The 21,415-nt window shown below is 58.5% G+C and overlaps 1 protein-coding gene and 1 long non-coding RNA gene across 2 annotated transcripts; one reads left to right on the top strand and one right to left on the bottom strand.

The window, feature by feature from the left end:
* Positions 1 to 218: 218 nt before the first annotated feature.
* Positions 219 to 3,828, bottom strand: LOC110349554 (uncharacterized). The gene is made up of 3 exons (XR_015451013.1): positions 3,151 to 3,828; positions 1,795 to 1,931; positions 219 to 1,296 (listed from the first exon to the last, which is right to left on the bottom strand). It is a non-coding gene; the product is annotated as an uncharacterized LOC110349554 (long non-coding RNA).
* A 3,995-nt stretch (positions 3,829 to 7,823) lies between these two features.
* Ip6k3 (inositol hexakisphosphate kinase 3) lies at positions 7,824 to 20,982 on the top strand. Its single transcript, XM_087210379.1, is given in 7 exon segments — positions 7,824 to 8,129; positions 14,275 to 14,485; positions 15,433 to 15,523; positions 15,526 to 15,591; positions 17,412 to 17,533; positions 19,317 to 19,685; positions 19,687 to 20,982. Coding segments are annotated over 7 exon segments (1,272 nt in total). The 5' UTR covers positions 7,824 to 7,935; the 3' UTR covers positions 19,906 to 20,982.
* The last annotated feature ends 433 nt before the right edge of the window (positions 20,983 to 21,415 follow it).

The following is a 21,415-nucleotide window of genomic DNA, read 5'->3' as shown; positions in this document are numbered from 1 at the left end:
GCCGGCCCAGTTCAGGTGGGACTGAGGTTCCCACCACGGGGGTCTCATCTCCACATGGGGCCAGCTAGGACCCCCTTGTGAAGGCACCGGTGGCTGCGTATCTGTGTGTGCCCTGGGGTGAGGACGGAGGACAGACCAGCCATACAGACCCCCGAGCCCCCTCTTCCATGGCTCCCCTTCCCCCAGGTAATTCCCAGCCCCCTTCTTGACAGGCCACGCCCCCTCTGTCCCCAACATGGAGGCAGGAAGGCTGCACTGAGCTGGGACTACAGAGGAAGCTGCAGGCGGCAGGCGCAGGGGCTAGGCCCAGGACTTCTGCTCTCCATGGGTTGGCCCTTCCCGAGGGCTGGTGTCCAGGAAAAGCCACAGCAGCCCTGGTGCCATCCCAGGACCGGCACGTCCTATCCCCACACCGCCCCGGAGCCACGGGGCGGATGACGGCAGTGGCTGAGGGCTGGGGGCAGGTGTCCGCAGCGGAGGGGGCATCTGCGGGGCAGAAGTCACTCCCACACCCGGCAGTCTCTGCTGCTCTGGGCAGGGGCAGGGTCTTCGGATCCTTGAGGCTCTTCCAGGCCCTGGAGTGAACCCGCGCTTGGGCCCGAACCATCCCAGGCCCCATCGCCAGAGCCTTACTGTGGGGGAGCCTGGGAGGCTGACACATAGACACAAACATGAGGGAAACTGAGGCACGGACAGGAGGGACCCGGAGACCGAGGCAGGACCAGGTCTCCTGGTCACCTCCTGCGCCACTTCCCTTGGCGCCTGCCCCACAGACCTGAACAAGCCTGAGGGAGTCTGGTGGCTGAGGGAGCCCCCACCCCATCCTGCTGCATCCTTGGGCGCAGGCCAGGTTGGGCCTACCTGGCTGCCAGCAGCGTCCCCCGTGCCCTCCTGCTCTGAGCGAGGTACTTGAATAAATCCTTCCCAGGCAGAAATCCGTATGCTTGCTGTCTTGTTCCCCGGCAGCCGCAGGGAACAGCAATAAACTTTATGAGCGCTAGGCAGCCAGGGAGGGGAGGGGAGCAGAGAGGAGGGGAGGACAGAGTGCTGGCGGCGGCGGCTCGGCCAGGTGCTGCTTCTGCCCCCACCAGGACGGGGCCTGCTGGTGCGGAAGGGCTGGGTTACCCTGCGCTGGGCCCTGTGGAGCGGGGCTCACTTGAGACGGCTTTCCACTCTGCTCAGATGAGGTCTCAGTGCCCCACAGCCCCTGCTGGCCGGTGTTCCTCCCGGCTGGTGAAGCTGGGGCACAGTGAGTGGTGACCAGAGGGTCCTGGTGACTTCTGGGCAGTTTTGGCTCTGGGGAGAGGGTGTTAGGGATGGAAACCAGGGCCTTTGCACTGAGCTACACCCCCAGCCCTTTTATTTTAAGTCTGACACAGGGTCTAAATTGCTAAACTGCCCTGGGCTGGGCTCAAATTTTCGATCCTCCTGCCTCAGCCTCCAGGAGTGCTGGGGTGACAGGTATGTGCCACCACGCTGGATGGCTGCTGAGCTTTTTAAAGACTCCTGGCTCACAGAGGCAGGAGGACTTCAGCTGTCTCCGGGCCCTCGGGGACGGGCCTGGGCAGAGCCAGTGTGGCGGGTGCTGGGTGCAGCTCTCAGCCGCCTTAATCCCTCTGGGGTTTCCTGGCTCCATGTGTGGGCTGCTGCCCTCTGCTGGAGAGCAGCTCAAGTGCTAAGAGATTCACTTCAGAGCCGGCCAGGGAGACCCTGGGGTGAGAAACAAACCCAGGCGACACACAGACAGACACACACACACACACGTGTGCGAGTCACACGTTATTTTGTACCGACCTTAAAAAGCTGTCCCTTTCTTGGGGCCGTACGACTGCAGTGCTAACCCTGGCAGAACCGCGCGTCTGGCTCGCAGGCTGCTGCCACAAGACAGGTGGCCGTTCCGTCAACGTTCCTCGTGGAGAGGCCTGTCGGGGCTGGGAAACGTGCGGGTAGGGCTGCGTGTTTGCCCACGTCCAAGACCTGGGCGCAGCTTCAAGAGGCGAGGTCGGGAGCAGCGAGGGGAGGGTGCGGCAGCCGCGCTGTCTGAAGGGTGGGGTCCCGCGGGGCGGCAGCGCCTGCTGGGGGAGTCATCTCTACCCCGCGGGTCCCCCACCTCGACAGCAAGATCGGAACACTGCTGGTGAGGCCGAGTACACCTGTCAGTGGCTGAAGGGCTTCTAAACTAATAAACGCTGTATTAAAATCGAATTTGGTCCCCAAGCTGGAAAAATGTCTGGAGATTTTAAATGTTAAGAAAAGAAGGGGGCGAATATCCCCTCTCAAAAGATAAAATCAGCCCCGAAATAAGTTTCCGTGGCTGCAGAAGATGACGTACTGCTGTATGATTCTGGACATCCAGCCTCCCCACAAAACAGATGCTTTCCAAAAGCACATACTTCAGCCACAGCGCGGAAGGTGATGTGCGAAGTCCCGCAGCGCCTGGTATCGATCCCACCGAGCGGGAGCAGTCAGGGAGGGCGCCCGCCCTGGAGTCATTTTTAGAATGGGTTTCAAAATGTCATTTTTCCCCCTCTGGAAAATAAGCGTGTGCCTTTCCGCCCTGGATGGCCCCAGATGACGCCAACCCCGGGCCACGTGAGAGGCTCCCAAGTTCTCTTGCCCATTACGGCCTAAGCACTTTTAAATGGGTTTCAGTTCTCGCCTCTCTAATAGATTAAAAAATGCTCCCTTGGGCATCACAAGGACACTGAATGGTACTTGTCCCGAACCTCCGCTCTGAGGGGCCTGTGAGACGTACGCTAGAGCTTGGGAGCGGGAGGACAGGCCATAAACCATGCTGCTTTGGAACTGTGCGGCCTGCCACGTGCCACTGCAGCCTGCTGCTGCTGCAAGGGCTACCTCAGTCATCTCCTTCCCAGCACCTGAGATTTACAGGGATGCGCCGCGGAAGGCGGCAAGGCCTCAGAGGGCTGACTGGGACCCCGGAAAACCTCTTCCCTGACATGGGGGGCTGCAGCAACCTGGGAAGGAGAAGGGGTGGGGCTGGTCTGGCCCCTCCGATTGCTTCCACTCAACCCCGCCCGCCCTCCAGGCCCATCCCCATGGCTCCTCACCCACCCCGCCCTGCAGCAGGCTGAGCCAGCCTCCGGCCTGAGCCACCCCTTCTCCACCCAGATCAATAGCTCCCCTCACCTTCCCACTAGCTCCTTCTGAGGATGGAGCCCAGGCCTCGCACAGGTTGGCCAGGCGCTCGACCACCGAGCGACACCTGCAGCCCCCAGGACTCATTGTTCAGCGTCATTTTTTCCTACTGGTCCCTGTGCAGTACTCATTATACTTTTAGTGTCTGTTGATTGAGAAAATAGACGATGACAAAAAACCTCTAGGAATTCAATAATGCCTTTAAATGAATTTGTGTTTTGGTAATCACCAAAATGCTCCAATACACTGGAGAAATCATGCTGCTGCTTGGGTCCTGCTTTCCTAGTCTGCAGAGCCCACTGCTGGTGGGGGTAGGGGGTCCTGACCACTCCTCACCCACAAACTGGCGGTGCCCCAGCCAGGGCACCTCCAGGACGGTGCCTGTCCCGAGGCTCGGGTGTGGCAAGGGCCTCAGACAGGAGCTGCGGAGAGCGTCCTAGGCCCAGGGCGCCCAGAGGGAGCCGGAGTGGCGTGGCGGGCGCTCTCGGCATGGCCAGGCTGTAAGGTGGGTGCCGTGGGCACCAACTGCAGAAGGAGAGACCTGTGGCTGAAGCTGACTCTCCCACTCGTGGGTCCTAGACTCAGCTCCTCAGCCTTGGGGAGCCTGTTTCTCCACCCGAAAACCAGAACCTTGAAAAACAGAGGTTGTGAAGCCAGTGGCCCACAGTCTATGCTTAATAGGAACGAACGCTACATGAAATACGTTTGTGCCAGGCAATAAGTGAGTACCTGAGTCACTTAGAGTTGTTTTCCACTTAAGAGCTCCACACTGGGCAATGGCGGTGAGCGGGTGGATCAGTCAGGCCGGACTCTGAGAGGATCCCGTGTCCCGAACCACTATGGACGGAGGGGACTGAGCTTCCCGTCACTCCCCTCCACCTTCTGTTGGCCAAAGCAAATCACGTGGCCGCACTTGCTTTCTAAGCTGCGATCCCGCCCAGTGCAGGACCCGGACCACAGCCCTCTTCCAAGTCTGCACCCTCACAGGCATGGCTCTGGTTTTACAGCCACCTCCCCTAATCAGGGCAGCGAGTCCCAGGGGCCACATTTCCTGCCCCTCTGACTGGGCACAGCAGACGTGCAGTGACAGAGCAGGGATCGTGGCCCGCCTTGGCCTGGTGGGCAGCAGCTGTCATCGTGCCCGACATCAGGGAGGTCCTGGGGTCCTGAATCCTGGGACTGTCATCTGTCCGCACTCTGCCAGTCCACTCTAATTCACCCAGGCAGAGCCGGCTGGCACTCGGGCCCCATGAGGCTACAGAGCGGGTTTGTCCTGACACAGCCAGCCCAGGGACCCCCAGTGCCAGCCTGGTGGCTGCATCCCACTGGCAGAAGTTGGCCCTTGAGTGTCCCTGAGTGAGACCTGGTGTTGCCTCACACAGTGACACGGGCAGGAGGACACAGGGACCTGGGGCCGCCTGTCCGCCTCCCTCCCTGACCTGCTCCCCTCGGGAAGGACGCTGAGCAAGGGGCCTGGCTCTGTGGCTGTGGGAAGCGCCATGGGCTGCAGAGAGGGACTTCTGTCTCCTTCAGAACTCGACAGGAGCTCCAGGCATTCAGCACCTGTCGGGTGGGTTTGAGGCCCCTGGGCAGGTGGCCCCTGCCTTCCCCTGCCCTGCTGACTCCCAGAGCCTCCCAGAATCCCCACACCGTGCAAAGCCCGAGCAGTGGAGACTTCACACAGGAGTCCTGTGCGTCCTGTCACCCTAGACTGTCGATGTGGCAGCTGCGGTTAGCCATAAACCCAGGCCCAGAGCAGGCACCCAGCTCACCCTAGGCCTCAGCAAGCCTGTGGGATGCCTGGGACAGATCCGGCCGCTGACTCCCTGCCGCTGCTGCTCCTAGGGTGCAGAATACAGGCAGGAGCCGAGGCCCAGCTGCAGACAAGTGACTGCATGTGGCAAAGGAGTCACCAGGCCAAGGAAGGTCCTGTCGAGGGGCGGCCCTGATCTGGCACTTGCAGGAGAGCATCAGGAAGGGTGGAGGCTGGCCCTGCTCAGCCCACAGAGCTGAAGGCCACGCACGAAAGCAGAACCAAGAAAGCCGAGCCTCGCTTGGGAATCCAAGGTCACCAGTGCCGCAGAGGGCCCTGAGTATGCGGAGATTCCCCTGGCTCCCTGCCCACCAGGCCTGGTCAGAGCCGCAGACTACAGCTCAGGCAGGAGCGGACCTCAGCTGGCGCCCAGCAGATCAGGGCCTCAGCTTCCCGGCTGTCAATCCCAGCTTTCCTTTGAGCACAGGCTGCCACCAGGCACGGGGCTGGGCCACAGCGGCACTGTTACTCTGGGACAGGCCCTCTGGGCCCCATGTCCCCTGAGAACACACAACCAGGGCCCCAACGTCTGACGTCGGGGGGGAGGAGTCTGCCTCTGTAGGATCCAAGTTCGTGCTGGGAGGAAGCGTGCCCTGCAGGTCTGGTGACCCGGCCGGAGCTCTGGGGGCCTCCATGGGCCCCCAGAAGGTTTCTGTGCCAGGGAGGGGCCTCTCCCCTCCATCTACCCCAACATAACATGTACTCAACGCCAGCAGGTGGCATGGGGGACAAGAACACCTGTCCCAGCACTGCCAGGGACTCAGGTGACTTTGGGCTTTTGCAAGTCCCGTCTTCAATGCTCAGCTTCCTAACTTGCAACACAATCAGTGACAACCTTGGCCTCCTGTCACATGGCCAGTGAGTCGCCGCCGGCTGGTGTGCCTGGTCAGACCCTGCTCTCTGCATGCCAGCCGGGCACACCAGGCTAGTTTCTTAACCTCTGTGCCTCAGTTTCCTCATCTGTGAAATGGGGCTGCTACCCTGATCACCCATCAGATGGTCGTGAGGCTTGAATGGGTTCATCTACACAGAGCACCTAGAACATTGCCTGACACACAGCAAGCACTGAGTGTGTATGTGTGTGTGTGTGTGTGTGTGTGTACACGCACGTGTGCATGCATCACCATTTAACCTCATTACTCTGGCCCTGCTCCACCACAGTCATATTCTTAGGGCACCCTGGGGAGATGGGGTGCAGGGAGAGAGGAGGGGAGGGGACTGCCCGGTATGGCCGAGGGGTGCAGCTGGTGCAGGTCGACAAGGCCAGCCTGGTGGTATGAGGCTGGACTCAGAGAATCGGTGGGAAGCAGGAGCTGAGGCTCCAGCAGTGGCTGTCGGTGAATTCTACTCACAGCTAGCCCTCTGGTCACCAGAAGTGTCCTTGCCTGGGGACAGGTGAGCTGGCAGGGGCTGCCATGCACGTGAGCCTGGGGAGAGGGGCCGTGATGGGCACCTCAGCGCTTCTCTTCTTTCCTGCTCTCTCCAAATTTACAAGCCGGATCAGGTCTGCCGCACACCTGTGCCACCTCATCCCATAGCCCAGGACCCCGCTCACAGGTGGGCCCACCCCACCCACCCCCCTCTATGTGTCTCCTGCCAGCTTCTCCCAAAGGGGCTGCCCCTGCACCACCAGGGGACACACAGCTGGCCCTGCACAGGGACAGGGAGAGCCCATGCCCTTCCCTTTCCTCAGGACTTCCTGGTCCGCAGGACTGGTGGGAAATGAAGGGCTCAGGCGGAGGCTCCCGTGTGGCTGGAGGCCCCGGGCGGCTTCGGGAGTCTCCGAATGAACTGACAGGCACCACTGTGCACCGAGCCAGTGGCCGAGCCGGGCCTGGACAGAAGGTCATCATTGCCCACAGCTGGCGGCTCGCCGCACTGCCAGGAATCCAGCAGAGGGCAGGGTATTAATAACTGGCAGTGACAGGACAAACACAGTGGCCGGGGCCTCCCTGCAGTGTCATCTTGGCGCACTCCTGAGACAAAGTCAGGACAACTTCAGGGCTGCATTTCCAGCCCAGTTCCAGCCCCTGCCGGATCACCAGGCCCAGCTGTCGGGGAGGCAAGACCACCTCGTGGTGCCGATAAAATCTGCCTTTCCTGCAGTCCAGAGCCTTGGGGGCTGTGACCGTCCAGCAGTAATGCTAGAAATCAGAATGTCACCCACAGCTCCTGAGCTCTTGGCTCTGAGCACTGGGCTAACCCTTCCCCGACCCTTCTCTCGATTCTGTGCTCAACTCCAGCAGAGGTAGGTAGCCTTACGCCATTCTACAGATGGGAAACTGAGGCTCAGACAGGTTTAGTAACTTGCTCAAGGTCACACAGCAGTTACATAAGGGAGCCAGGATGTAAGTTGATGGCGCATAGCTCTGTTGTGCAAAAATAAAACTTGCCAGTAGGATGGTGACTTTCTCTAAGAGCAGGGACCCTGGTTGGTCCTGGGATCGATGCCCCAAAGAAAGGAAGGCAGCAGGCCAAGAGAGGTTAGGACACAGTTCTGGAGTTTACAGTTGTTTGTGTTGCTTGATATTTTTATTTTTTATTTATTTTTTATATTTATTTATTTATTTATTTATTTATTTTTGGTACTCGGGATTGAACTCAGGACCTTGCACTTGCGAGGCAGGCAGCGGAACCACTGAGCTAAATCCCTGGCCCCCTGCTTGATATTTTTAAATGTCTGAATATTTAAATTCAAAATATTTCAGGTCTTCCCCTCTCCCCTGCTCCAGGGAGGTAAGATCACCCCAGAAATGAGCGGTGCGCATCAACAGTCTGGTGGAAGCTGGCATTGAGCAGCCTGCACAGTGCGGCCCCTCCAGTGCCATCCCAGAACCGCCATCCTCTGCTTTCCAGAAAGCCTGGCCAGGGGCAGCCCAGAGGCCCAGGTGCAGGACAGGCCAGCCCAAGTCCCTGAGCAGCTGCCGCCGCCTCCCGCCTTCCCCTCAAGGACCGCAGGCCTCATGGTCCTGCAGGCCACCGAGGATGCCCAGCTGGGCGTGCGGCTGGAACCCTTCCTGCTCCAGGTCGGGGGCCATCTCAGCGTGATGCGGTGCCACGAGCACACGGTGCGCAAGCCCCTCGGGCCACGCGAGCAGCGCTCCTACGAGTCCCTGCCACTGGCCATGAAATACCTCACACCGCAGTACAAAGGTGTGTGCCGGAGGCAGGCACTCCAACCACCTGCCATCCCAGCTCCCTCTGCTCTTCTGAGCTTGCAGTGTGATGTCACGGCTTCCCCTCACATCCATTCGCTCAGCCCGACCAGATTTGGGAGCTTGGGAACAGATGAAAACCACACTGAGTGGCACTGGGTCCTGTGCTGTGGGGGCATCGTGGTGGCCGTGGGACCCTGGTACACACAGCACAGGTCGAAGCTCCTTGACCATGTGGAGGCCCTGGCCGGGGCGGGGCAGGGCATGGAGAAGCTGGGCAGGGCCTGCTCAGGAAATCACATCCTGCCTCGCCCAGGAAGGGACAAGCCAGGGACCCTTGGCCGGAGCAGTGTGTGGATCTGAGCCAGGGCGGGCTCTGGGAGACAGAGCGAGAGGAGACAGCCAGGCTGCTGGCCAGGCCTGGGCTTTGGAAGAGGAGCTCCCCGGGCAGAGCCCAGAGGAAAGACCGCCTTGGAAGGACTTCAGGCCCGCAACTGCAGGCCCTGCCCTGCTGTCCACGGATCTGTGGGGACGTGACAATGATACCCAAATAAATGCATCAGAAACCACGGCAGCCAGGCGAGGTGATGCACACCTGTAATCCCAGCACTGAGGGAGCCTGAGGCAGAAGGAGCGCAAACTCTGGTCCCACCGGGGCAACGAATCAGACCCCAAGTTCAATCCCCAGGGCGGGTGCATGCCAGGACTGGGACCATGGGGGACAGGACCGTGGACAGCAGTGTCTCTGAGGACGAGCTGGGGTCAAACAGTTCCTCCAGAATTCTGCCTGTTTGGGGTTTATAACTTTCTAGGCCCCTTCAACCCCAGGAGTCAAAATCTCTGGGGCCCTGGGGTTGGGCCCAGCCCCAGGGATCTAGGGTTTGTTGGTTGGATTTTTGTTGTTGTTCTGATTTGGGGTTGTGTGTGTGTGTGTGTGTGTGTATGATATTAGGAATAGAACCCAGGGTCTTTGCACTGAACTACATCCCTCGACTATTTATTTATTTACTTATTTACTTAATTTCTTTTTACTTACTTTGAGACAGGATCTCGCTAAGTCCCTAAGTTGCCCAGACTAGGCTTGAACTTGCAATTCACCTGCCTCAGCCTCCCAGAGTGCTGGGACTGCAGATGTGAGCCACCCCGTCTGGCTCAGAAATCTCCGTAGGTAGCACGATTCCCATTGAGAGCCACTACTAGGCCTTCCCGGGGCCTTGAGCCCTGGACGTTGCTTCTCCACAGTGCTTCACACGGGTCTGCAGGACCTCCTGAGTGTCAGCCCGGAGAGGCAGGGGGGGCAGTTGGGCCATCTGCCCAGCCCCTCTGCCACTTGGCCTCCCCTGAGTCCCCAAGGCTGCAGGTCAGTGTCGCCTGCCTGGCTGTGGTCACTGTCAGAGCACCCACTGGAAGCAACGGCGATCTTCCTGCCCTGAACGCAGCACAGCCAAGGGGCGGCAGGGTGGGCGAGCACTCCTGCCCGCAGCATTCCATGCCTGCTTGGCACCGCTCCAGGACCACCACAGGTGAGTGGGAGAGGGAAGGGGCCGCCCTGGTCCTCAGGATCCCCCAACCCGGCCCTCTGCGCCCCATCTGCAGGGCCAGGCTGAGATGCGCTCTCGGGAACCCTCAGGCACAGGGTCCCGTGCAGCCTTCACTCTGCCCAGCTTCCTCTCCAGCTGAATCGTCCCAGGGACACCACCTCTGGCTCTGCTAACACAAAATGCATTACAATTTGCAACTGGGTCACATCCCCCTGAAGCTTCTTCTGCAAGTTGGAGATTATGGCAATCACAATGCATTTCATCCACCTGACCTCCCCATGTGACAGCTTAGCTGCACAGTGCCCATAGCATCCTTGTGGTTCACCCTGTTGTCACGGGGCTGATGAGCACTACAGTGCCAGCCACTGTCCACCTCACAGGAGGGACTCGTGCCATACACTGCTGACCCCAGAAAAGATCAAAACTTCCAAAATATGGTTCCTACTGAGTGCATATTGATTTCCCACATCACAAAGTAAAAAACAAATAACTGCAAGGGAAACCATCCTAGGTGGGCACCGCCTGTGGGTGATCCAAGGGTCAGAGCCAGACAGGCCACACCATCAGGGGCCACCAGGACTGTACCAGTCCTGCTTTTAGGCTCCTCGCAGGAAACCGAGACAGTGTTTGACATGAGTCGGGAGGGGCCTGAGTCAGGGAACTGGAGACCAGGGCTGACTGCCTCCCCGCCTGTGGGGGGGGGAAGGGACAACTGACTGTAAGGTTTGGGTGACTCAGTGTCTTCGTCACTCTCTCATAGCTAAGACAAAATACCCGACACCCACAATGCAAAGGAGAGGCTTATTTTGGCTCATGTTTTCAGAGGGTGCAGTCCGCGGTAGATGGGCTCCAGGGCAGTAAGAGCATGGTGGAAGGGTCTGGAGGAGGAGGAGAGCTGCTCACAGCATGGCGGGCAGGAAGCACAGAGAGAAAAGAAGATGTGGGGAAGGAGACAGACCCTTCCAGCTCACGCCCCCAGGCACCTGCCTCTTCTGACCAGGCCCTAACTGCACACTTAGACGGATCCACTGATGAACACAGCACCCCCAATGATCCGATCACCTTCCAAAAGCCCCACATCTGAACAGGGGCTTTGGGGGGACCTTCCAGGTCCACCATGGCATGCAGAAGTGCTGATCCCCCACCCCCACCAGAACACGATCCACGCAGCCCCAGGGTCTAAGCACAAACCAGCAAAAGAGGCAGGTGCGAGGGAAAGGCCCAGATCACACAAGGGGCTCTCGTTCATTCTCAGCTGGGAAGGAGGGGGGACCAGCCCCTAAGGTCAGGTTGTGCATGGGGAGGGCCTCAAAGCACCTCAGCTCTGCTGGCTGCTGGTATAGAAGTCCCAGCTGCCCTGTTGTCTGCTCTGTGCTTGACACAACCCTCTGAGACAAGTACTTTTATTATCCCCATGACAAAGGAGGGAAACTGAGGCACAGGGTGGTTGCCTGACTTGCCTGAGACCACACAGCCAGCGAGAGGCAGGGCCGAGCTTTGAAACTCTGAGGTCTGGCTCCCAAGGGTGGGCTCTTAGCCATGCAGACCCACTCCACTCAGGCCACGGTCACCACAGGAGTGGACCCGGGGTATCGGAGGTCAGGGTCATCTCGCCCAAGGAGGGGGGCACATGGCTGCCCGGAGGCTTCAGTCAGTGACTTCACCCCTTTCTCGGAGACAGGCTCAGCCCCCCAAGGGAGCCGTGTCTGAGGTGGTCGTTGTGCCACAGAGCATGCGCCCTCACCTCCCCCTGCCTGGCATCAGCATGGTGACAGGGAGAATCTTAGGCAGGGACATCGTTCCACAGGGCAGCCTCCCTGTCCCAGGAGCTTGTCCTGAGCCTCTGCCCGGCCCCCAGGCAGGACCATGTCCTGGAACACATCTGTCTCCTCCCAGTTTGCCTGTCAGCCTTGGGGGAATGAGGACATACGCTTGGGTCCAGTTGGCTCACAGTTCCGCCAGATTCAGATTACAGAAGGCTGCGAGTCAATGTTCTCGTAAGCTTAAAAATAAATGCATGATGGAATAGTCACCGAGGCTCGGGAAGCTGCCCGGCCAAACCAAATTGCTGAGACGCTCCAGGCCTGCCAAGGCGGGCAATGAGCTCCCTGTGAGGGGGCGGCCACCACAGATCCCATCCAGCAGGGCCGGGCTTTGGCAGGCAGGGCTGAGCGCGCCGGGGCTGCATGGGAGAGAGGCAGCCAGGAGCCAGAGCGGCTCGCCGAGCCCGTCAGGGGCACATGAAGACTGAGAGGCAGGGCCACAGGCCTGGCAGTGTGGCTCTGACAATATTCGAAATGGAAAGGACCTTGGGATTTTCTTGGTCTGGGGTTATTTGCACCTTTGCCCTCCTCCATTCACGTGACACTCAGAACCAGTGAGGTTGGACAAAGCTGGAGTCTGAAGGCAGTGAAGGGCACATCTCTGGCCCCTCCAGGGAGCCCTGGCCTGAGCTCCCAGGACGTGGCCCTGGCAGCCCTGTCACCAGCTCTAAAAGTGGAAAAGGCCAGGGCCCGGGTGCGAACTCACACTTCACAAAACCTGAAAGGGCCAGGCCCAGTGCAGCTTCCCCGGCCCCTGAGGCTGCCGGGAGGGCTGTGAGCTCCCCAGGAATAGGCCAGCACTCCCCGCAGTCACACAGGGAAAGATGGACCGGGGCTTGGTGCTAGCTTCCAGACATCTGTTCTGCTCCCAGAACACGCACGGTTGCCCCAGCTGAGGACGCAGAGCTGAAATCCCAAGCCAAGAGCTTGTGCGGCCTGGCGCTCCAGCCTCCTGTCCTGGGGATGGAGGACTCACGGCTTCGCTCTCTCTAGTGCAGAACAGAATGAGGGGCACAGTGCTCCTCACGCACCCGGGAGACCCTCACATGCAGGATCCCCAGCCTCTGTGGGTGCCACCAATAGACTTACAGAGAACACAAAAGAAAATCTTGTAGGACCACACACAGTGGGCAGAAAGATGTAGCAACTTTTGTGGGGTGGGTGGTTTGAGGCAGGGTCTCACTATGTAGCCCAGGCTGGCCTCAAACTCAAAGCGATCCTCCTGCCTCAGCCTCCCAAGTGCTGGGATTACAGGTGTACCAATTGTGATCACTGTTGTGACTATGCCCCAGCCTGCTCCCTGCTGCGTGCTGTCATGTGCACAGCCCCGATGGGGGTGGCCCAGGACGGCGCCAGTGTCAGGTCAGCTGTAACGGGTCAGCATGGGGCGGGATTACCGCCCTTTGTAATGTTTACTTCACAGCACACGGGCCCGGGTGGGCTGAACGTCCCTCCCTGGATGCAAAGTCAGGGCACCAGGAATTGCAGATGGCAGGAGTGGCCTGGGGACACCACTGAGCCGGGCACAGCGGCCCTGGAGAGCAGAGCAGTCTGCAGTGGAGGGCGCACAGGGGTCTGCCCAGGGCACTGCAGGGGCGCAGCGGGGTGATCTCCTCACTGCCTGCCCGGTGGGATCGCTGCTCGCCCTGGGAAGGTGACACGTGGGGGGCGTGAGCAGAGTGGAGCGGCAGGAACAGGCGGCCATGCTCCTCGCAGCAGGCCCAGCAGAGAGCGGGGCCTTCGGGAGGGTCTCCCCAAGCACCGCTTGCAGATGTGTGTGAGACAGACAGGAGCAGCCAGCAGCACGGTGCAGCCAGGGTGGCAATGCCGGGACCCACAGCCCTGGGCCCAAGGGGCCAGAGCGAGGGACCAGGGTCCCCAGTGGAGCCCAGAACTGCAGGGCACAAACCCACCCCACAGTGACACAGCGAGGTGACCACGAGGCTGCAGGCGCAAAGGGGGATAAGTCCCCACACCCCATCCTCAGGAGCCGCCCTTCTGCCCGCCTCTGGGCCACCACCAGAGCATGGCAAGGCGGCCACCCCGGATGCCGACTCCATGCAGGGAGCCCTGGGCTCTGGGCCCATCCAGACACAGCGCCCATGTGCGGCCACATCTAGCTTCCCGGGCAGCCAGCACCCCTGAGGAGAGCAGCAGGGCTGCGTGCGTTCAGCAGGGTCCCAGCAGCCCTCAGCTGCATGGCCAGTTTGGGGCCCTGACTGCATGCGACGACGGCAGGAGGGACCAGAGTGGGGACGCGCACCCGTCTCTGGTGTCACTGCAGAGCGGAGCCCCATAATGCCCATGTGCCGAGGCGTTGGCCACCGGAAGTGGCCAACCCTGTGCAGGAGGCAGAGGCGGGGAGGGGCGGGGGCACAGCAGAAGGCGCCCGGAAGCTGTCAGACAAGGACAGATGGGGGAAGAAGGGCTGGCGAGGGCCACAGAGGGCAAGGTGGGGCCCGGCTGGGCGCAGCAGCTTGGCGGTGCCTGACTGCACTGTGCAGAGCGGAGCCAGGCGCCGGAACAAAAGGTACAGGTGGCTCTGTTTAAAGCGAGAAGAGACAAAGTGAGACGAAGCAGGAACACACGGAGAGCAGCCCACGGCTCTTTCTGCAGACGCCACGGTGCGGGGTCATAGGGAGCAGGATCGGGCCGGCCACAGCAGGCCAGGGAGAGGAGCAGGGAGGAGGCTGTCGCCGGTGCCACTAAGGGAAGTTCCCAGTCTCCGTGCCACTGAGGGTTGCGGGCCACGGCTCTCGTCCCGCCCTGGCCCTGTCCGGCAGGCGCCGTCCCCGGCACCTCCATAGAGACAGCAGAGGCCACCGCAGCCCAGTGGCGCACCCGCAGGAGGAGGCCCGGGAGCCCTGCAAGGCGTCCGCAGAGTCTGTGACGGTGGCCACACGGCAGTCGACGCAGCAGGCCACCGGCAGTGGTGGGGGCGCCCGGGCCCTGGCCCAGGGGCAGCACATGCGGCAGGCAACTGGGCTCACAGAGGGCTGAGGTGACCCTCAGCAGGGACAGCACCGCCCCACCTGTGCCCGGGCCACCCGTGCCCCACTAGAGTTGGGGCCAAGAAAACGAGAAAGTCAGACGGAGGCTCAGCCTGGAGGAGTGGGCTTCTCCCAGGCCACTGTGGAGGGAGCCTCGGGAAAGCCCTCCTCAGAGCTCAGAGGTGGGCAGAGTGGGAACTTGGTGCCGATTTGTTTAATTAAACGCTGAGGCCAGGCAGGGTGTCGGGGCCTGGGGGGGTGCAGAACAGAAACCCTAGCGCGGTTCTCAGCGAGGGAAATGTGGCTCATCTCTCCGGACTAGCGCTCAGGATGCCCCAGGAGAGGGCGGTGTGGCCCTCAGGGTCCCTGGGGACGCAGGAGACGGGACCTGGGCCCTTGCAGAGGTCTCTAGGGCCTCAGACATCAGCTGACCTTTCTCAGATGAGAAGGTCCCTGGGGATTTTAAGAACATTCATGGGAAACAAAGGGAACTAATACAGTGACAATACGGCCCCTCCCCGAGGGGATGGGATCTGATTAAAGTCTTGGTTTGGATCAGGAACCCACCGGCTATCTGCGCTCCCAGACGCCAACTCTGAGATGCCCGAGGCAGGAGAGGGAGGATGGGCCACGTCCAGCGACCCCACTGCCCCACCCAACCCCTCCCCATGGCATTTTGAGGTCTCAAGGACATGATGCCAAGCCAGGCACCAGAGCCTAAAGCCCCGGCCTTGTGATTCCAGGTGGGGGCACAGCACAGGGCGGCGACCCCACCTGAACAGCCCCATCTGTGCCTCCACAGTAAGCGACGTGAGGGAAGGCGCTGTGGCCCCTGCATGTCTCGTGGCTCTGGTGAGCGCCGTCCTGGAGATGCCAGGGCAGAGCCCATCCCACAGAGCGTGGGCAGGCGGCGCTGCCATCTGCCTGACGTCACTACGCTTCCCTCCCCGCAGCCCCACCACGGTGCTCCTGAGCACCCAGGTCTCCTTGCGGGTGGAAGATGCCAATGGCAACCAGGTCGAGAGGAGGAGCTTGAACCCGTGGGCCTGCTCTGCCACCAGGCCTACCTGAGCCGCCTGTGCTCGGAGCACCCAGAGAACAAGCGGCACCGTATCCTGCCCACCCTCCTGCCAACGCCCTCCCACAGGTAGGAAGGGATGGTGGTGGCAGCAGTGGGGGACGCAGAGACAGAGACAGGGGAGACAAATACAACCTAGAAGAAATCAGATCCCAGCCAGGGCGGTGGCACTCGCCTGTCATCCCAGCACTCTAGGAGGCTGAGGCAGGAGGGTCACAAGTCTGAGAGCCTGGGCAGCTCAGCGACTTAGCGAAATCCAGTCTCAGAAAAATAAATGGCGAGAGATGTGGCTTAGTGTGCAGGCTCTGGGTTCAAAACCTTGTACTTCAAAAAAGAAAAGGAACCGGACCCCTCCAAAGAAGTGTGGGCAAGTTGGACTGGAATCACAGTTGATACTGATACTCTGCCGCCACCTGGGCAGTGGGGTTGGCAGGAATGTGTAACACCGTGCCATGTGGGGCCAGGAGGGGCTTCAGAGGGCTGGAGGGGTCTCCCTGCCCCAACCAGCCCTCGCCCCCTTGCCCCTGCAGAAATCTTCCATGGGCCCACGGGGTGGGAAGGAAATGTGGGTCCTCCCTAGGGAAGTGCCCACAGTGGCACAGACAGGAGCTGCCCCATACACAGCCTAGAAATTTCAGTTTGAAAGGCCCCTTCCTACCCAGGGCTCCTTCCTGCAAATGGGCGGCTGGTTTCACAGTATTCACTAAGACACATCTGCAGCCTAATCCCTGAGAAGCTTTTGCAGGATAATTACTCCACAGAAATTAATATTCCTGCAACTCATCTCCAAAGTGAACATCAACCCGCTTCTCCCAAAAGGTACTGGCCCATTCAGTGACTGGAGGTTTTAGCCTTATGATTTTCTGCTATAAAATGTAAATTGGGCATGGCCTGCCAGGGATTTCACATCCACAGTTAAATTTCAACCTCAGAGCAAAATGGAAATGGAAGAAAAGCTCACATACTCATAGACTCCCTTTAAATAAATGGACTTATTAAAGCAGTCTGCAAAGCTAATACCTTGCATTCTTAATAGCAAGAAGGGCTTGTCTGTAAGGAAGAAAATGCAACCGGGCATAGTGGTGCACACCTGTAATCCCAGTCCTTTGGGGGGCTGAGGCAGGGGGCTCACAAGTTCAAGGCCAGCCTGAGCCACTTAGCAAGGTGGCACAGCCTGCCTCAAAATAAAAGATAAAAAGGGGTGGGGATGTAGCTCGCGTAGCTCTGTGTAAAGGACCTGAGATTCAATCTCCAGAACCGAAAATAAAGGAAAGAAAGAAAGAGAAGGAAGGAAGGAAATGGGAGTGGAAGAATATCGCCGAGGCTCTCTCAGTTTTAACGCCATCTTCTTAGAAACCTCCGCGCCATGAGAGCCAAGTGGAGGAAGAAGGGAATGCGCAGGCTGAAGCGCAAAAGAAGAAAGATGAGGCAGAGCTCCAAGTAAAATAGCTTGTACATCCATGGAGGCCTAAGGAGTAGAAATAAGGAATGCTGGAGGCGGAGGACACTGGTACAAGTAGACTGCATGCTACTATCTAGAATGCATCTCGATGGATTTGAACTTCGTTACCATCTGATCGCCAAGACCACCTCAGAGAGACCCACCTTGGTCATAACTAAAGCAGTCCCCGCTGGTCTTTTGCCCTGGACCTGTGGCATTCTGGACTACTGTTCTCAGTTATGGCCGAGCGTAACACGTGTACAATAAATCATCTCTTCTGCTTTTAGCTGAAGAATCAAAAAAAGAATGTCAACGAGCAGGGCAGTTCGGCAGCTTCTGAGGCTGCTCACCGCCTCCCGAGGGGCAGCAGCCCGCGTGTCCTTGGAGCCTTCCTTAACTTGGTGTGACCAGACTTCTTGCTACTGGAAAATGCGGTGTCACCCTTCACGCATCCCTGCATCCTAGACCTGCAGATGGGGACGCAGCAGCACGGAGACGATGTCAGAGGAGAAGAGGGCCAGGCGCAGAGAAGTGTAGGTAGGTGACGCCACCTCCCCGCCGAGCCCAGAGGAGGCGGGAGACGCCTGGGGCAGGCAGAGGCGCGTCCTAGGCCATGACACGTGGGGATTGTTTGTGTTTCGGGGCACCAGGGATGGAACCCACGCCTGCTAGGCACATGCACTACCACTCAGCCACGCCCCAGCCCACAGGCTGGTTGTTTTGAAAGAGGACCATTCAAGACAGTGGTGTCTGAAGCCCCCTTCTGAACTCCAGCTCAGCCTTCGGCAGCTGCAGCTCACACAGGGGCCCCTGGTTTCTGCCCACGGCGAGGCAGATCTTTGATGCCTGCAGGTGTGTGGCAGCGGCTGGAAGAGAACTGAGCCTGAGTCCTCTGGAATGACGCAGATGTAGCCTCTCCCCTCTGACGCTGCAGGGCAGTCTGCTCTTTGAATTCTTATTAACCATTCCCTCTTTCCCTTCCACCTTTTCTGGCTTCTTTTTGCTGCCTGCTTCGGTTTTTAAAAACGTGGGAAGGTGATAGCCTGTACTCCCAGCCAGGCGCAGGCACCGTAATCTCCTGATTGCCCCGACTGCATTACTGCAGGGGCGCTGGAGGGCGGGAGGGAATAAACTGCCCCGCTCTGGCGCTCTCAGTCTGTCTACTCCGAGCAAAACCAGACACCGGTGTGACGGTAAACGTTATAGCTTTCCTTAATTGAAACTGCCACCCCTTGAAGCTGGAAGTTGAGTCTATAAATTCGTTGCACAGATGTCCCTGGGAAGGCTTGGAACGTGGTCCTCAAGAGAACAGTGTGATGATTTGTGGTGTAAATGGAATCTCTCTCCGGACCTCAAACCTTCTGAAATTGATCTGATTTATTTAGAAAGCGACGCCTGTCATGTATTTATGATGGCTAATTTAGCAGCCAATCTCTGGCCCTCCACAGGCAAAACTAAGCCTATCATATCTTTCTGACTTTTCTTTTCAGTGCTGGTTTTCTGTGAACATATCACGTGATCCGAAGGCCGGAAAGACCTGAGAAACTATCTCAGGACAGGTATGGCATCCCAAGCCCCCCGTGGCCAAGCCAGCCCTGGCCTGGCCTCGGCTCAGCTCCTGCCGCTGTCTGTGCCTTCTGAATGAAGTAGGGGCGGCTGCCACAGCCCCGTCAGCATCCCTCTTCCATCTGCTCCCTTCTGGTGGCCAAGACACGACGCGGGAGGGACGGGGAGACAATCCCAAGGACAGAAGCCAGCAGCCCCACCGCAGCAGTGAGCCTGCCTCCTCACAAGAACCCCGCAGCTGCACCGGTGGCCTGCACACACCAGCCACCCACCGTGAGGATCTTCCAGCAGTTCACCCACTCCATCTCCAGGGCCATTTCTGTTTCCTTCAAATCTCCAGAGAAAAGACTTGACAATAAACTTTATTGGAGAGAATTTAATCTAGTTGCCTTTCCAAGGCCATTGGCAGTGATTTGAGATTCCTTCTAAAGCTTTCTAGCTTGGGTTTGCTCATATTTGAATTGGAGAGGGACAGGAGCCAGGACTTAAATCATGATTCGGAGGCTGACACTGGAAATTCACAAGAACGAAGATCCAAAACGTTGCCTCTGAGGTGGAGGTCACCTCTGTGAGGTGAAGGATCTTTGGACCTTAGATGACTATTAAAGACTTGCTAGGGAGCATTTCAGAATGGAAACATGACACTGGGGGTGATGGGAGAGCATCGTCAGCTCATTTCAGCCGCTCCCACCCCAGGTCTCCTGCAAGTCTGTTTATATATCACAGGAGCCTGTGTAGCTGCAACTGTAGCCCATGCAATTCATTTTCAATTTGCAATTCTTCACATTTTCTCTTTCTTCTTTTCAACGCAAGGTCTACCAGACTGATAAGAAGCACTTTCTCTGCAAAGACAAGTACTACAGAAGAAAGCTTTCAGCTGAGGGCTTCCAACAAGCCCTCTGTCAGTTCCTGCACAACAGGGCCCACCAGTGCTCGGAGCTCCTGTCGCCCATCCTGCTCTGGCTCCAGGCCCTCCTGGTGGTCATTAGGAGCCAGAGCTCATACCGGTTCTACTCCAGCTCTCTCCTCATTATCTATGACAGGCATGAGCCGTTGGAAAGGACTGCAGCTGGTCTGCATCCTCTGGAAGGCTCCCCGCAGGTCCGGCCAAGGTCCGTGTCAGATGATCAACTTTGCTCACACAACGTACAAGCGCTCCTGGAAGGAGCACACCACCTACCACAGACCAGATCCTGGCTACATCTTCAGCTTAGAAAAGCTCATCGGGATCCTGCAGGGCATCCAAGGGGGAAGTGAAACTCCCTGGGAATCTGGAATTTCCCGGGCTAGGTTTTACAAAGGGACCTACTGGAAGCTGGGTAGTCTAGACGCCCCTTAGACGTCTTCATGGTAACCAGGTCTGCCTTCCAAGACTCTCTGGAGGCACAGCTGCTAAGCAAAGCACCCCACGGCAGCTCCATGCACACCGGCGCCTCCTGTGTGAGGTGCTGCTCATCAATCAGCACAGCGTCGCCGAGCATGAGTCAGAGGCCAGCGCTGCAGTCACAGTCTGGAGCATCCATTTTGGGGAAGGTTTTCTCATCATGCGGCAGCCCTCACGGCTGTGAGGCCAAGCCCTACGGAAAGAAGCCCAAAGAGCGAGTTCCCAGTGACATGAGCCTTGGGCTGACAGAGCTCATGGACGTCTCCCACCTTCCCACCGGAGCTAGAGGTGGGGCAGTGCCAAGTGGGACCGGTTTCCCATCTTGCCTGCTTTGTGCTCAGTGTCTAATGGACAAGGACACGTGGGGTGCAGTTCAGCCACAGGGCATGTGCTTTGTATAGGTGAGGCTGAGGCAGGAGGATTGCCACAAGTTCAAGGCCAGCCTGGGTTACATACTGAGTTCAAGTCGAGGCTGAACTACATAGCGAGACCCTGTCTCAAAAAACCAAAAGTAAATGTATAAGTAAACAGACAAGGATAGGCCCAGGCATGAACCAGGTTCTCCATTTTTCGCCTGGGGGAGAATGGTCTTTTATAGACGTCTCGGTGCCTATCAGAAATGGTGATTCTGCCCCATTCTGACCATGAAATGCAACTTCCATGGTCTCCGATTTCTATTTATTTATTGGGGGAGGGGGAGTCACAAACCTGGAGCAGCCAGAAATCCTAGAGTGATGTTTACAAGACCGGTGGACAAGTGTAAATATGAGGCGAGAGGGAATGGTTCTAATTAATTCCTTCTTCTGCAATGTGGAGACCTATTACAATGCCCTTGAGTCAAGCACTGGGATCAGCTCCCCAATTAGGGAAATAAATTCGTTAATAAAATTGCTGAGGTCACCAGCGATTATTGGTGCGCCTTATTACCCTTTCTGTTTGTTTATTCTGATCATCACACTGAACGGTAGCTCCAGTTTATGAGTGGGTAGAGTACAGGGCAGGAAGAGCCCACCGGTGTCCTGCAGGCCCTGGGCGCAGGGGTGAGGACGTGGTATCTGCCAGGCAGGGCCAGATCCCAAAAGAAGGGCTCCTTTCATCCGAACCTCACAAAATGCAAAAGCCCCCACTGGACTCTAACAGACACTCACCATCGACTTTTCAAAATCCACGGAAATAGAAAGGAAGGAGTAACCAGATCACAGATCCTCTTGTTTCGGTTCAGACTGTGTCTCCTGGATTTCCAAGCAGGGGACCCTCCGGATGTGTTGAGCTGCATACTGCTTCCTCCGGCCGGTTCTCCCTCAAGACCCCAGCACCGCATCTCCGCGTCCACACCGCGTCCACACCGCCCGGCTCAGCTTCACTCCCTGCCCCGGGCTCAGTTCTGGGTGCTGTGGGATGGGCCCTCCACCTCTCCCCACAGACGCCTTCTCCATGGTGCCCTTCGTCTACCAGGCCTCCTTCT

This window comes from Heterocephalus glaber, unplaced genomic scaffold (assembly GCF_053883595.1).
Source record: "Heterocephalus glaber isolate CG9 unplaced genomic scaffold, H.glaber_assembly_v1.0 deba00001141, whole genome shotgun sequence".
In the NCBI taxonomy this organism is placed as follows: domain Eukaryota; kingdom Metazoa; phylum Chordata; class Mammalia; order Rodentia; family Bathyergidae; genus Heterocephalus; species Heterocephalus glaber.
The sequence above is the reverse complement of the archived record's forward strand: the minus strand, read 5'-3'. Positions and strand labels throughout refer to the sequence as shown.